This window comes from Sabethes cyaneus, chromosome 3, assembly GCF_943734655.1.
Source record: "Sabethes cyaneus chromosome 3, idSabCyanKW18_F2, whole genome shotgun sequence".
Classification (NCBI taxonomy): domain Eukaryota; kingdom Metazoa; phylum Arthropoda; class Insecta; order Diptera; family Culicidae; genus Sabethes; species Sabethes cyaneus.
Window position 1 is genome coordinate 61,968,145 of NC_071355.1, and position 17,874 is coordinate 61,986,018.

Consider the following 17,874-nt stretch of genomic DNA (forward strand, 5'->3'; position numbering starts at 1 on the left):
TACATTGGCTTAATCTTTTATCTCAATGATATTTCCGCTTAATTTTCTTCATTTTTATTATCGGCAATTCATAAATTTACCTGCTAAACAGACAAATGCAAAAATGCCTCCAAATCTTGCTGCGCCGTCAATGAAAATAAGTATGTGCATAAAAGAAATATAAAATCACCGCCACGTTTAGCACACAACAATAATGGCTGATGCGCAGAGATATGCAGATGCAATTGAGAAGCGCGCCAAAGTTTAAGATGGAAGCTTTACATTTATATTTTTGAAGCAATCTAAAATCTAACAATGCCTTATATAAAAATATCTAACAGCTTAATCTCTGAAGGTTTATGTCGCACATAACAATATTAATTAATCTTTTTTAGGACCAAGGAAACTAAACATGAAACACAAACTATACTAACATCAAATGTTCACAAGAGAAATCGCCATTTGGTGTTGTTTTACAAAAGTAATAACGCAAACTATAATTTTCAATTTAATATTCTTCCGTCGTCGGACAAATCAGGAGTATAACCAAATACTATGAGTACTTGTTACCACATGAAACTATTAGCTCATTTTCTTAAGAAGGGCTAAGTTGTTTTTTTGTAAAAACTGGTGGTTTTATATCTTCATTCTAAATTATTAAACTGCTCTGTGATATCATTTTTGTTATGAAAATCAAGAATGTTTATGAATTTTATCATTGATAGACATGAAATGATTCCGGAATTCTCCATTTATTGAATACTGTCCAATCATTGGAAACGTTCAATAATAGGAAAACTACCCTAAATAAAAGATGTACAGTCAGTGCTCGAAAAAATTGACAGCCCTACATGAAGGCGAATATAAAACACATTTAGCGCATACAGTTTTACCCCTGGTAGTACACTGAAGTCGCTTTTTACGCGGTTTTTTTATGCGACTATTTTTACGCGAATTTTGGAATTTATGCGGTTTTTTACGCGAATTTCGGAATTTATGCGGTTTTTTTACGCGAATTTCGGAATTTACGAGGTTTTTTTACGCGATTTTCGGGATTTACGCGGTTTTTTACGAGAATTTCGGAATTTACGTGATTTTCGGATTTCACGCGGTTCTTTACGATAATTTCGGAATTTACGCGGTTTTTTTACACGATTTTCGGAATTTACGCATTTTACGCGAATTTCGGGATTTACGCGGGACGTATCGTTCGCGTAAAAAGCGAATTGAGTGTATTCTTTTATCTGTCAGTCCATGGACATACTACTGACACTGAGCTGCTGACAGTGTTTCTCTATCTCAGTTTTCTACCCTTCAAAGAATTCATTCATGAATTGCAGTGCTGAATGTTTGCTCGACTAGCCTGTCAACACAGAACAGAAGTGGAAGTCCGAACGATTCGACGATCAAAACTGGTGACAGAGTATTTTTTGTTTTTATTTTTCTTTGGGAAGGTTTTCGTATAGAAGCGAATAACAGCAATATAAGCAGAACGCTCGCTGCCAATCGCATAGCAGCTTTCACATGCTTTCGTGTGCATTCGTATGCATTCGTGTGTTTTCGTGGAAAAAAGTGACTCGCTACCGCCAGGTTCGCTAGTATCTGTAGAAAGTAGCAAGTACGTGTTTGGATTTCTACTTCCACTTCTGTTCTGTGCTGTCAATCAATTTTCTTGAACTTGTCTGATATTTTAAGTATTTTCAAGTTTAGTTTTTTAAGCTGCCTGCTATTTAAAATTAACCAAAACCTGGCTGAAGGAAATTCTTATTCTTATTCTTATTAATACCATCGCAGCCACAATTAAGGATTCCTGGAAATAATTTTAAATATTGCTAATCATAGAAATATTTCAAATTATTTTCTTGTCTGTATCAACATTTGCATAATATTCGAGATATATTGCAAATGTTTAATCGGCCAGGCCAACTGTGAAGTACTGCCGCGAAGACGATTATGCGAAATGAATCTTGTGTGAATAAGTTATTCACACATAGATACATTTCAAATCAACAGGGGAAGAAGAAACGGGGACGTCCCGTACCAACCGCTCCTATATTTATAAGTGTAAATTGTAAACGTTGGAAGTATCATTGCTAATAAAAGTTAAGTAATACTCCGGACCCTCGGGGATGAACTTATGGCATTAACCACAAGCCAAGCTGCAATAGGCCAAGGATATAGCGCCTTCTTTCGCTCTCTGAAAATAGATATAGGATAGCAGCTACCATGCTACTAAAGATATGTTAGTATAGAAGCAACAAATTTAAAAAATATTAAGGAAATATTCTCTCTTTCATTCCTAAACTTATTTGACAGTAATATTCTTTTATAATCTTTGTACAAGTAGAGAATAGCATTTCAAATCAGTTTCACGATCAAAATATTAATTTAAGATTTGTGAAAATAGGGTAGTTGATCCAATAGTTGTGGTAGTACCAATAGTTGCGCTACATTATTAATGCATATTTTCGTCACCGTAGCATTTTAGATAAAACAATTACATTCATTATATAAAACAGGTTTTTAGAAGTATTGCTAGTTAGACTACACCATTTTAAAATTAAAGCATTATTTGCTAAAATGCCAATTTTCTAAAATCTAACGCGCAGTTGAAGCGCACAACTATAGACGCTCATCTATTGTTTTGCTACGATGTTTTTTCACTTAGCAACCTAGCAATGTATATGGAATAACACAATTAAAGGAACATCAAACTTAATTAAGGAAACATTAGCGCAACTGTTGGTACAACATAATTGAATCGGAAAATTCATTTTTTCTTTATAAAGCTTCTCGTACAATGAAAGCAATTGTCTTGCCTTGTGACAAATACCTTGGTTTTGATAAATTTATATCCCACAAGCATTAATTGAAGCATATACCTCAATAAACAAGCAAAATGAAGTTATATTGTGCTTAGTGGCGCAACTAATGAATCATCTATGATCTATCCTAAATGTTTTTGAGCGATAGAAACTGCAATTCGCCAATGGTTTAACGAAAAATAATAAACAATAAAGAACTTCAGCACAACATCATGACTACCAACGCCATGTAGTTGCTATGACCACAAGAGTCGACCTCTTCACTTCTGGTCACTCAAGGACGCGCTTAGTAACCTAATAAAATAAATATTTAAAACTCACGTCATATTGGTTTCTGCATTCCGTTTTCTTTAAACTGTCCTTTGCTTCCGCTTTCACAAAATTTTACCAAGCCACTCTAATTACTTCATACATACCAGAAACCAAAATACAATTTAAATGGCAATCCGTTCCCATTCGCAATCGTCGGCAGCAGATTTCATTTTTCAGCTTTTCTCTGACCAAAACACAATCGTTCTTTCTTCCTAGAAATTCACTTTTTCTCATACCACTATTACTACTTACACTTCATGTACAGTAGATATTTAATTCTAGGTGTAATTTTCCTCTTTTTCCATAAAATAATTATAAATTTAGGAAAAACTTGAGACACAAAAATTTTTGCGTCCATTCACGGCCGCAGTTTGCTTCGATCTCCTAACCAAAACCTGGCTGAAGGAAATTAACTAAAACTTCGGAGCAATGTTTACGTTTATTGCAATTTCGTTTGCCGTTGTCGGCAGTTCAAAATGAATGAATGACTCACATTCGATTTCATTCACTATTATTGAGAACGAATGATTGTGCCCTTGCCGCAACCCTCTGCGCGATATCCCTGGCCTCCTGATTCTCCCTTATCTTCACGCCTGGTCCCATTCTGTTGAATCCTATCAACATCTTTGTTTAATTACTTTCTTCTAACGTAATTTTTCTAATTGTAAAAAACAACCGTTTTATAAAAATTTATATATATATACGCTTGGCCTCATTTAAAGGTCTAGAAAAAACACAAAGTTGGTCTATGTAGGACAAAATTGATTAAAAATTCACGCTCACTCTAATACTGTATGTCCTGCAAGCTTTATGAGATTCCATTATGAAATTAACAGCTTATCGATTTGGCATTCAATTCTACCGTCTGTGTTAGGAAACCACCAAGATCAGCAAGGCAAGTTAGCGATGCTAGTGACAATCGACCATTTTTGTACCATTTTCGTGTGTGGTTTGATATTTTTGTATAAGTTTTACTATTTACTATTTGTGCCATTTTGGAATATTTTGTGTTAAATAGACGATGTAAATAGACTTTTTATGCAACTATTTCACGTGAGTTCCGAAATTTACGCGGGTTTTAACGCGAATTTCGGAATTTACGGACTTTTAAACACGATTGTACGCGATTGTAATTTCATTATTGTATCATATTTGCGTCTTATTGTGGCATTTAAGTATTATTTTCTCCTGAAGTTCTCCTGAACTACATGACCGATTTCAACGACCTTAGTATCAAATGAAAGCTCTTGTTAACACTAATTTTTTCAGGAAACAACATGACAACAACAAACAAGTAGTTTAAAAGTTATGCTTAAAACCCTGTTTTGACAAGGTAATAATTATCGCCTGTTTCTCAGAGATGGCCAAACTAATTTAAGCGCTATTAGTCTCATTTGAAAGGTAATATATGGTAATAGATCACTATTGATTTGTTTTTTGAATGGATGTTTAATTTGAAAGTTATGAGCAATCGTATACAGCACATCAAATTTTACAATAATTTATAACGATTTCATCTAAGATAATTTATTTAGTTTAAAATATTCTGGCATCAAATTAGAGTATTTATTGCTGCAAATATATCTGCAAAATTTCAGAAGAATTGGTTTTGCCGGTCAAAAGATATTAACTCACGAACACTCGCGCCAACTTTTGAAACACGGTTACTCGCGCGCACAATTGCCCAAACCCAAAAAAACGTGCGCACTATAGTTTTGATTGGGAAAACTTGGTTTTGGGTTTATCGAATCTTTGGAAGAGTTTCTTTAAATTGAAAGCTCTATCGTCTGGTGGAACTTAAATTTTGATTAATCCCCCTAAAAGTGAAATAAAATAATTATTTTTCTTCAATTTCAATATAACACATTGATGTGTTCTGCCAACTTATAGAGCATGTCATTGCAAGAAATTTTGCTGAAGACTGTAGCGTCCTATCTCTTCAGCGAAGATAGAAAAATCTTATTTATTAATTTGTAAAATCGTTTTTTCTATTTTAGCTCTTTTTGTAATTGTTGTATGACTTTTTCATGTATTACAAAATTGTACAAATAGTAAAAATACACAACTTTGCTGAAAACAGTATACCTCTATGTTTACTTGTTTAGGAACTGTAGAACTTTGAGTATAAAAAATACCCTAATTTTGACCCCGGTTTGCTCGACTACCAGCAGACGGATACATTTTAATTATTTTGGGGTCAATTCTGGTACACCTCACATGCTGATTGCTTCGTTTCTGTGATGCCAGTTTATGCTGATCTATTTTTCCAACAATTTAAAGTATTACTGCTTTGAATAATTATGGCATTTTACTCATAACAAGTTTATATACGAATACGCGCTACGAATATACGTTAGATAAACAACGATTTGTAACTTTATAACAATATGGCGTTCAAAAACCTACACGTGTTGTAAAAATTACAACAGTGTGAGTAACCGAAGGTTAAACAAAAATTGATGAAATTTATTCAAGAAAACTTTATTGTTGTGAATCAAATAGAATGGCATTACAGGAAATTATGCATAGTTCAAAAATCTATAAACTAGACCTTTACTAGGCAATGTATATGTGAAAGAATAATATTTCCTCGTACAACTTACTTTTACTTGCACTTACTCAAATTAGTAGCAAATTACTTATCCTTACCCAGCAATTTCATGGAAAAAGGATCTATCAAAATTTTTAAGTGCTCCTGTTTTGTTAAAAATTTTCAAACTTATTCAATTTTCAAAAATTTTCTGTAAACCAACGCTCTATGCAACGTTAACCAATAGATGAATTATGTTCGGAGGCCTTTCTATTTCTATCTCAAAGAGCACGTAAGACCGTATAACAAAGGTTCCTTTCACCACTAGGTGGATTAAATCGGGTTTTTGTGGAATGTTTTGTCCGTTTTATGTTGCTTTGTTGTTATTTTTGTATTATTTTTGAGAAATCTGCAATATTTTAGTATGATGAGCTAAATAAAATTCATAAATTAAGAAAATTAATGACAGTGTTCTTTTTAAACTCATTTCTTATTCATTGTTTGGATAAATGCGTATTTGCTCTCCGTCTTGGTTCCAAACAACCACTGATTTTTATGAAAATGCAAGTAGTATTTTCTTAGCATTCTAAAAAAAACTACAAGGTATACAGCCCTAAGGGTTGTACGAAAGGGTGACGTAGGACTGAGTCATATAATACTCATTACATTGATAACATGTTTTAATCGATGAAGTATAACTTTATGTCGGATCATTAGATCAAAGACTACTGCAAACTGCATTTATGGCATATGCATATTTGAGTATCTGTGAGTATCATTGTTTGAGTGTTTATTTGTAAAAGAAGAGCGAAATATTCTGATTTAATTCTTCATTGAATCAATGGTGGTTTTGAAAAAAACCGTTTGAAATTGTTTGGTGGCCCTGAAAAGAACTATGTTTGAGCTGATAGCACTTCTTAAAAATCAGTACTATAATTATTGTTGCCAATATACAGATGGATGTCGCTATTCGGTCCTTTAGACTCTAGGATGATGGTTGCCCGCTAATACAGAAGTGATAGGAAATACCAAATCACTGTAAATTAGAAATGGATTAGTTTTATCAAAATACTGACCGTCCGTCAGTGCGATCGTGCGATAAATGAGCAGACGGTGAACCTAGTGTGCTATTTTATAGTCACTGGCACTGCCGTTGCTACTTGTAAGCTAGTGTAGGTGTGGGAGAAACCACATCGGCTGCTGCTGCTCAAATAATTATCCGAATGGAACGTTAACCATTTAGAAAGTGTAGAAAAATCTTTCCATTCTTCAATTACTATAGCTCTTATAAGAACTGTTTAAGACCACAACGGCCTGCTGCTGAATTTACTGCCCGTCAGTCGATCCCTTTCCATTTGCCTTCAGTGTTGGTTTGCGATAATTGCCATTGAAACTGCCGCCAAAATGCCATCGGGTATGCCTCGAATTGCCGCAAAAGACCTTGGATTTGCATCCAATTACCGGTGTTGCCGCCAAAATGCCATCGTTTTTACCTCCAATTGCTGTCAGTGTTGCCGCCAAATGCCGTTGGTTTCGCCACCAATAGCCGTCGATGATAAATACTGACCGTCCGTCAGTGCGATCATGCGATAAATGAGCAGGCGGCGAACCAAGTGTACCATTTTATAGTCACTGGCACTGCCGCTGCTGCTTGTAAGCTAGTGTAGGTGGCGGAGGAAACCATATCGGCTGCTGCTGCTTAAATGATTGTCCGTCTGCGATGGGGATAATGCAAAATGTAACGTAAAGTGCATCGTATGGGATTCACGTTGGCCATTGCCCGCTGATTCCGCTTGTCTTCGGGGTCGGTGTTGCCGTCAATAGCCATCGATGTTGCCAATTGGATTGGAAAAGGGGTGTGGCTTACAAAGTGGTCTCAAAGGTTATCATTTGGATCCAAATCCTTTGGTGTATCTAATTGTCGTCCGTGCCTGTGAAGCTAGGCGATCACAAGGGAAATGTATGGGAAAATTCGACCTTAAAACTTTACACACATTTTCACTATTTAGCGTATAAAAAATTATTATTAATATGTTACTATAAAATTACTGGACATTTTATCTATCCAACGACATATTAACTGTTATGTTTCGTTCAGTAGGAGCTATTAGCGTTTGAAATATTTCATTCAAACGTTACACTTCTATTTTTCGTTTTTACAAAGTGCTACCCAGTCCCAGTATAGTAAACAAAGACGTAGTCCTACGTCAAAAAAACACTAGATTTTTTTTTATATTTTTTCGGGATTGCTGAGAAATCTTTTTCGCATTTTCATGAAGAATGTTTACCCTAGGATGGTTGGTTCGTGAAATAAATGTTTGAAATAAGCAGTATGAATTCTTTTGCGTTGGTTTGGTTTGGTTTGGTTTGGTTAGGCTGTTAAGTCACATTCATGTTCGGCGTTCGGGTTGCTTACTGGTATAGCTCGAACAAGTTAAAGCAATCAACAGTGACAATCCACTGCATCTTCTGTACATTTAACATTGTTGAAACCATCAAACAGCCGAACCGAAACCGCTCATCGCGAACGACGCAACGCTGCCTGCCTGCTCATGCTGCTCTCACGCTCATAGCAAAGTAACCGATATCGACAAACTGCAACAAAATCCATCTAAATAAAAACTCGGATAGCGATCCGTGCAGTATAAACAGAGAAACAAAATCGCCTGGAGCGCCGATCCGATTGGTAAAAAGCCAACATCGTAACCAGCGAACCGAGTGAAGCCGCCAGGCTGCTGCTGCTGCTGCTGTGCAAAACGACTAAATTGCAGTCTAGCGGGTTTTTTGTTCGAATTTTAATAGGAAGAGAATTAAGTCGTCCTGTGTTGCCCACCGCATAGCAGCAGCGCTACCTTGCATTATAATAGTCCGGTATTGCACCGATTTATTTGGCCATAAATCTCCTTCTCACGATTATTTCATGCTATCCCTTGAAACGTTTTGTTCGATCTATTCACCTTTCGGATTGAGTGGTGAAATAATGGTACAGTTGAATGGTGCAGTTTGCTTGATTGTTGTTTTCTGTATGCTTTTTCAGTTTAGCCCAAAATTATTTCCTTCACACGGTGCTGCTACCAGTGTGCTGCCGACACTTGTTTTCCTTTCTGTTGCAATCCGTTGATCCCTCGGCAGAGAGTATTGATTGTTATTTATTGATTGTAATATACCAACATACCTTTTACCGCAGAAACGATGTGCCGTCCCGTATGAACGAGTATGCTAATGTCGATCATATTTCCTCTTTCAAACTTGCAGGGAATGCCAGAGCAATGGGCGCTCATGCTGAAGAACTCCAACATTAGCAAACAGGAACAGAAGAAAAATCCGCAGGCGGTATTGGATGTGCTCAATTGGTTCGACAATAGCAGCAAGCAACGACCCAGCTCCAAGTATATGACCCATGGTTTGCACACCACAACGCACTCTGGTGAGTACTCAAAATGCCTTTACTAATCCATTTGATTCTCTTTCCGACGTTGTAAGAAGTAAATGTATATGAGTCATGCAGTACCAGACTATCGGTATCGTAATTTGTGATTTGTAAACATGGCAATTTGTAAACCCAATATGTCCCAAACGAAACTTTGGTTTTTTGTACCTTGTATGCTGATCTATAAGTTCTAGATATTCAACTCCCCACTGTTACCAGTACAAAAATTTTTTCATGGAATGTTACCCAACAATTTATATATTGTTGCAGTGCAGCTAAAATGTCTTCGAATTCTTTTTTAGGTGAAATTATATACAATATTCTCTCGATTAGGGACGCAAAACACAAATTGGAATACAAGGTTGCATTAGGTTGCAAAATTTCCAACGCAGATTATACCTATATTGATAAATACTGACGATTCTTTACTGGGATGTAACAAATCCATCAAAGCTTCCTATTATCATGAAGTGCGCGCCACATCCCACCACAGTCCTATTTGAGAGTGAAAGTCTTTGCAATCGAATAGGCAGGCGGGCCTTGCTGCACCGGAGATTAATCTACAATCAAAACCTCTTCATACTGTGCTTCAGTCGCGATTCAACATATTCGGGCACGGATACCAAAGAGAATCCATAACCTAATCACTATAACAGGAACCGTTAAGGTGTATCCAATAAATGCCGGCACCCAACAATGAAGCAATAAAACAACCGGCAAAGGTCAACATTTGAAAACGTGTAGACTTCAAATGCGTCAAGCGCATTATATTTCCGGGCAGATAATGCATGATTGAGCACCACTGACAGTGCCGGAGTCTGGATTTGGATTGCCTGTCTAGCGGCGGCTTCATGCTTCACGGCTTGTTCACACATCATAAACCCGCTGCCTACTCTCCGCATGCTCGCTCTTCTATGCATGGCGAAACAATGAAACGAAATCTCGAAACCCAGCCCTCTCCTTATTTCGGGCTTTAGATTGACGAATGAAAGGATTATAGCTGAATGAGGGCTGATCTGTTGCAAGTCTGTCTTCAGTCTCTGAGAATCAGTATTTCAACTGAAAACTCTAATTTATTATCTTGAAAATTTAGTAACGGGTTTTCTAAACGAAACCCAGCATGTATATGCGTTGGGTTTTTTCTGCTTTTAATTTGGTTACAATTTATAATAAAATTTTATTTTCAATTTCAATGTTTAACGTCCAAGATTCTCCAAATAGCGAAGAGTATTTTTTTTCTTTTACTGCTTTGTACACAAAGAGTGCTAATATTTTTATGCTTTTTCTTTTTCTAGAATGCGAATACTACAGATACAGAATACATGTACTCGAGAGCACTGAGTGAATCGTTTCACTCGGTACAATGGTTGTATGGTGTTAGTTTTTAACTTGCACTTAAAATCATCATAAAAAAACTTTAGTTCACGTTTCGAAATCGCAAATGATACAAGAAAGTTGCAGTCTCTGGACACTTGACCACCGTTACAAAACTAGAGTCTATAAAAAGAACAACTCGTGAAATCTGTCATTTAAATGTAATCGGCTTGCTTCGGAAAAACTTTATCCGTTCCTTTGAAAAATTGCGATCCTTCTTACTACACGGTGATCCGAGAAAACTTGCTTATTACACTATCATTAATATATTAGCGTACAACAGGCACGTAGCCACTAGCCGGGGGCGGGTAGTCTATCATACCACAAGCCCCCTGAAATATTTTAACTGCAATTGTTTTGTATACATTTTTTATCGTTTAAAAAGAAATATATTTTACTAATGTGCATATGAATAACAATTTTCGGGGAGGCGGATTCCCATGCCATAGTCAAAACACCCTTGGATGCCTCCAGGTGTGTTTCCGAATATTCAAACGTGGAAAGTAGGTGCTACCGTTATCATTGGTCGACAGATGAAGATATGTTTTCCAATGACTGGACGGAAGAATTCCTCCCTCCCGATCTGCGCATTTGCATCTCCGATGATGATTTTCACGTCGTGTTTTGGGCACTCTCCATAGGTCCTCTCAAGCCTGTCGTAAAACTCTTCCTTAGTAGATGTGGCCACTGTAGTAGATGTGGTACTTGAAAGAAGTGCCTGCAATAGGGTCTACTGCACGAAACTCCCTTTCTCCGGAATTTGGCCACCGAACTTCTTGAATAGCAGCGATCTCCACTCCGAGTTGAAGCAAGCTAGCCGGTGCCGGTTCATGGAAAGTTCGGACATTCCAGGTATCAAGTTTCCAATCATTATCCCTTAATCGTTTCCTTGTTCCTTGCCGTATCCTATACCGATTGTTCCGTCCTGAATTTCTTTTTTCGTTATTGAATTTTTCGGTATACTACCTCACCGGGGTCGCGATACCTACATCCCGCTGATGGGTCTGCCATCTTAGGTATAGCATGCAGGATACAGCATTTCATATTCAGCCGCCCGTTCCGAGTCAAAACACCCTTACATGGTGGAAATGTCATGTTTGGTGAATTTTAAAAGCCGCTGGAACAAGCGCTTCATAAGCTGTTATACAACAAAAATGTTCTCGCCAGCCATAACATAACAGTTTTAATGATTACCACTATAGTAGCAGGATCACCACTTTTTTGTACCACAATTGCGTACCGTTAATGTGGAGTAGCTGAGGTTTTAACAAGACGGTGTAACATTCCACATCGTGAACTGTAAGTTGGCCTTTAACATTATGCGATTTAACGCTATTGGACTATTTTTGTGGAGCCATACGGAGTCTCTGGATTACGCCATTAAGTTGCATACGATAGACACCTTGCCTTACATTATCAATAACCAACGGTGCGGCCTCGATTGCTGTTCGATCATTGGACCTCCTCTGAGCCAACCGAGGTAGCCATATGCCGGAAATCATATTCAAATAAAAATGGCAGCGGACTATTTTCCGAATTAGGCCAAGTTCTATGATTAAATAAAAAAAAACGCCCTTTGTATTGCTTGAACACTATTCGCATTGACGAAGAAATTTCAAATCCATATGATTTCTGTGATTTTCGCTTATCAGCTTATGATGCATATCGCTAAGAACAAGTTTAATAATTCAATGTCTTACCTCGAGGTACAAAAAAAGGAAGCAACACAATGTAAACATAAAACTCGTGTAACTGAATCTTATATGAAAGACTTTTCCTCCATCCTCAATCAGTTCTGTGTGTAATGTCTAACAATTTTGTATCAGCGATATCCAAAAATTTGAATTAATAGCCTTAGCGCTTCGAAACTGTTCATTGGTTTGACCTATTTTGGAAAATGCAAATTGTGACATTGGGCGATTCCATCAACTAGTATGAAAACTGAGAATTGAGAGAATCCAAAAACGATAAATCCATACTTCTACCAGCCAAAAGCCGGGGTGACTCTTGTCGTATCAAGAATTCCTCCTCACTGCACTCGTTCCTGGGCTACTCGTCGCCAAGTCGACTTCAGTCTGGTCGAACCGTCCAGCACGTTGGGCCCCTCTATTCCTGGTGCCAGGGTTCTTGAAGAGAACGAATTTCATTGCCTAGTCGTGCGGCATCCTTGCGACGTAGCCGGCCCACCGTGGTCTTCCAACTTTCACTAGATGTACGATGGGAATCGCTACAAGTAGTGCCTGCACCTCGCGGTTCACACGTCTACGCCTCTCTCCGCTATCCGTTTGTACTCCTCTAAAAATAATCCGCTAAAAATGGTCAACATTTTACCGCAACTTTTCTGAACAACGCGGTCAAATGCGCTCGATTAATGGGTTAAAATTACAATTATTCAATTTTCGAATTCGAGAATATCCGCGTTGATTCAACCAAGATTTCATCGCACAACGTTCGGATAAAATGTGTAAACGGGGTAAACGGGGTAATAACGCCCGCCGGGGTAAAACCGCCCACCATGGTTTTACAGGGCCTTGCTCAAATTGGTGTTAAATGTTGATGACAGTCATATTACTGAATGCGTACGCAATATTTTACAATACCTTGTACAGCAATATCGTATAAACTATCGGAGAAATAAATAAAAATAGATTTTTCGTTATAATCGTTTCGTTTTTTATAACTTTGTTCCCGCAGAACTTAGGGTTTATTTTATTCAAAACGTTAAAACTTTCAGTAGATCCAACCCACATCGCATCTCTGATCCTGTCTTCATCCGACAGTACCTAAATTAGGTAACTGTTCATGCAGTTTTGTTGAAATAAATAGTGAAATGTGCAAATCGGTCATTTGGGGGTAAAACCGCCCACAACGAACGGCGCAAGACCGTCGTGCAAAATGCAAGTGCAATAAGGAGATTTTTAAAATAATTGCATAGTTTGGACCAAAGGATCTCAGATTTACATAAAACAATATAAATGTGCTTAGTTTATAGCTGGTGGACTGTTTGGAAAAATCTAAATCGCCAATTTTTCCTGCGGGCGCTATGGACATTTTCGTGTTTTCTCGAATATTTTTTTTAATAATTCCTCCCTCTTGGAACAAATAACATGGAATAAACATATTTTTTATGAAAATATAGCAAATTATCTTAGCAATGGAAAAGTAATATGTATCTGCTTTATCAATCAGAACAATTTGAAATGTCAAAAAATGACCTACCGGATCAATTGTAGGAACTTTAATACCCATATTGTTATATTTTATCTTAGATCCTCTCTAGTCCTTAAATATTGACTCCAGGATGCCTAACCCGATCCATCTTGTTGTCTAAGGAAACTACACGGTATCAATTTCAAGACTGTTGGTACCTATATTACTGATATTCTTCCAATACGAGTGGTTGCCGGACACTCTTTCGAACTTACGAATCTCGGGGAACTATGTATTGTTTGATAGCAAACTGATTCAATTTGTTTAAATTAGATAAATCCATGAATCCAATGCCACCAGTTTCATTCAAATCGGTTGAATATTGTTAAATTTATACGATATGGCGGTTTTACCCCGTTAGTGGGCGTGTTTCACCCCGCATGGAAAAAATACTCTATTTTTTGGACGTGTTTCCAAATCGCAATAAAAAATAGAAAATCATTACAGATATTTATGTTTTTATTTTTTATATGTAGGTAATAGATCAATTGTTCATTTAAAGCAGATAAATTAGAAATTGAGCTACAACTTTTTTTTATACAGGTGGTTTTGCTTAGGCGGGCGGTCTTGCCCCGCTTACCCTTAAGTCTTGTCTGTGCTTACGATTCTGAAAATATGCTCGAGTTTGATAAAGAAGTATAACTATTTTTAAAGTAAATCGAAAAACTACCATAACAAATGCGTACTTCACTTCACTGCCGACAGACCAAATTTAGATCCATTACCCAAGTCATCTCTAAACCGCTTTTGATATTGGGAAGTACGTCTCCAATCGCTTCAAACGCTGGCTGTCGACAGCACACATCCATCTAGTATGGGGTTTGTTCCGATGTCATCGGTATCCGTATATAATATTATAGTCCGACATCCTCGCGACACGTCTGTCATGATGTATCGATTTAACAGTATCAACAAACGTCCCAAACGAGCTGATATCACCCCTGCTACACTGACACATAATTTGCAATTAAAAGCATGTCAAGAAGCGGTATAATCAGTTTTGTCGTTAAAAGTTTCAGAGCATAATCTCCCATAACTCTTCTTGCTTAAGTGGCTTGCCAAGATAAAGCCAGTTAACTCGGTTGTGGGCTACCGCTCTCCAATTCCTCGGACACCGAATATTCTCCGCCAGATCTCGCTCTACCTGGTCTATACCCATCTTGCTCACTGTGCTGCTGGTCGTCTTGTACCTACCAGATCTGAGGCAAACACCATCTTTGCAGGGTAGTTATTCGGCCGTCTTGCAACATGCCCTGTCTATTGTATTCTTCCAGCTTTAGCCACATTTTGGATACTGGATTCGCCATGAAGCTGTGTGAGTTTATGGTTCATCCTCCACCTCCATACTCGGTTCTCATGTACGCCACCAAAGATCGTTCTTAGCACTCTCTTTCGAAAACTCCAAGCACTCGCAGGGCCCCCTCGAGCATTGTCCATGTTTCATGCCCGTAATGAACAACCGGTCTAATGAGCGTCTTGTACAGGGTACACTTTGCACGGGGGCTTAGTCTGCTCGACCGCAATTGCTTGTAAAGCCCATAAGCACGACTTTCGCTGATAATATGCCTCCGAATCTCACGGCCGGCTGGTATCACTGTTTGCCGTTCCCAGTGATACAAGGTAGACAAATTCGTCGACTACCTCAAATTCATCGCCGTCGTTCATTATACTACCGCCTATGTAGCGTCGGTCGGCCTCGGTCCCGCTAGCCAGCATGTACTTTGTTTTAGACATAGTCTTTAGTCTGGTGTGCTAGTTCAGCCAACGCCACAGATGTTCTCCGATAATAACTATGTCATCGGCAAAGTAAACGAATTGACAAGATTTGTTGAAGATCGTGCCCCGCGTGTTGATATCCGCTCGATTCATAACACCTTGTAACCCTATGTTGAACAGCAGGTATGAGAAACCTTGACGAAGCCTTCTATGTGACTCGAATGAACTTGACAATCCACTCGAGATCCGTGCTGTGTGTATCATCCATCGTAGATTGAATCAGTTTGATAAACTTCCTGGTGAAGCTGTTCTCGTCCATGATTTTCCATAGCTCTTTCCGGTCGATGGTATCATATGCGGTTTTGAAGTCAATGAATGGTGCGTGGGAAGTCTGTATTCTCGGTCCTTTCGGAGGATCTGCCGCAGTGTAAATATTTGACCCGTTGTAGATCGACCTTCGACGAAACCGGAAGCGACCAGTAGCAGTGCTGAGTCCACACATGGCAAAAAGTTCCCAAAAATCTGTTCGCAATTTGTAATAGTTTGTAGGCGGCATTGAGAATGGTGATCGCTCGATAGTTCTCAAAGTCCAACTAGTCGCCTTTTTTGTAGATCAGGCAGATAACCCCATCCTGTCACTCCTCCGATAGTTGTTCCGTATCCCAAATTCTAAATTAGCCGGTGCATACAAACGACCAGCTTTTCTGGTCCTCATTTCAACAAGCTCCGCTCCGCTGCCATCTTACCCAGCTGATTTATTGATCTTTAGCTGCATGATGACCTCTTTAACTTCACCTATAATTGGGGCTGAGAACTCTTCCCTGTTTGTTGCACCGTCGAAATTACTTTCCTCGCCGCCATAATTCTCTCCCTGGGCGTCATTTAAGTGTCCATCGGAGTTCTGCTTCCACCTTTCGGTCTCCTTACGCTCGTCCGTCAAAATATTGTCATTCGTATCCCTATCCCGACGCACTTCGACTCGCGACACAAAGCCTTTGTGGGATCCGCTCAGTTTCTAGTAAAATTTCCGCGTTTCTTGGGAACGATACAGCCGCTCCAACTCCGCATTCTCCTGTTCTACCAAGTAGTGCTTCTTTTCCCAAAAGATTTGGTTTCGCTGCATCTTCTTCTGTTTGTGTCTTTCCACGCTTGGCACTGTCCATGTTGGCCGCCCGCGGAGCCTTCTCGTTCTCAGAGTAATCGTCAAACCAATCGTTCCATTGATTCTGTGCCATATGCTCGATAAAGCTCTCCGCTACACTGCTAATGGCTGTTTCGATGGTGTTCCAACAGCCCTCGAGTAATGCTCCATCCAGCTCCTCCTCTTCCAGCAGTGCAGCTTCGAATGAGTGCACGTAGTTTCCAGCGACATCTGGCAGGTTCATCCGCGCAAGATTTAACCGAGGCTGGCAACGGTACTGAATGTAGTTCACGACGAAGAGCTGTGGGCACATCTTGACCATCACTAGGTAGTGGTCCGAGTCAATGTTAGTGCTTCGATAGGATCTGACGTCAATGATGTCTGAGAAAGACCGACAGTCGTTCAAAACGTGGTCGATCTGTGATTCTGTCTGATTAGGTGACCTCCAGGTACACTTGTGTAGGACTACCCATGGATGCATAGTCGACGTAACGATCAGCACCATGATTGTTGAGAAAACGCATTTTTATCGTGAAAAACGTTTAAAGCCATATAATCTTTTTCAATCGAATAATCTGTCAATTTAGTAGAGTTTATTAATCAAAACAGGACTGATGGGGTTTTATGTTTCATTCATTTATTGTATTGTATAGGTTACTATACTGATTGATTATGCGGGGATTTACGTCAACCATTAGTATTACGTGAAACCAATAGCAGAGTAGCTCAATTTTACTAAATTTTTCGAATATATTCGAACAAACATATGTTGTTTGAGTATTGGGCATGTGAACAACATAGTTAAGAGTGCGTAGGACCGAAAAAGTACATTTTGGTCATTTTGGTTTTTACGTCAACTATGCATCCATGGGCAGAGGAGTCTGTATTGGAAGAAGGTACACTTGAATCACGTTTTACGTCCATTCATTTTACGTGATTTCATTTTACGTCACCTTTTTTACGTCCGAAATTTGAATCAACGTCCTCTCGTTTTACTTCCAATTATGAATTAACATCATCTTTTCTACGACCGATTTTTTATTATGTCCCCCCAACATTGGACGTAAGACGAGATTTAAATGTACTACGCACGGTATGCCCATCCTCTTCCAGCTTACCTCCTGAAAGATCGGCAGTTCCACGTCCCAAGTTTCCAATCTATTCCGATTGTTCCAGTTCGAATTAGAATAAGAATAAGAGGCTGTAAACCACTGCAGATCTATTTTTTGCCTACAAGTGCGCAAGTTACCGGCAAAACGCATTAAGAAACATGTATGAATATCAAAAATAGTCCTGTAACAAACAGATAATAAAGTAATAATAAAGTTTTTTCGCGTTGGTCACGTAATAAATGATA

General features: G+C 38.5%; 1 protein-coding gene across 3 annotated transcripts in view; it reads left to right on the forward strand.

Moving 5' to 3' along the window:
• The window catches only part of LOC128741933 (serine/threonine-protein kinase Pak), a 106,923-nt gene that overhangs the window by 76,594 nt on the left and 12,455 nt on the right, over positions 1-17,874 (forward strand). For all 3 annotated transcript variants that reach the window (XM_053838058.1, XM_053838061.1, XM_053838059.1), the window contains exon 4: positions 8,902-9,073. In XM_053838058.1, the coding sequence (XP_053694033.1) occupies positions 8,902-9,073 (172 nt within the window). The remainder of the gene's footprint in view (positions 1-8,901; positions 9,074-17,874) is intronic.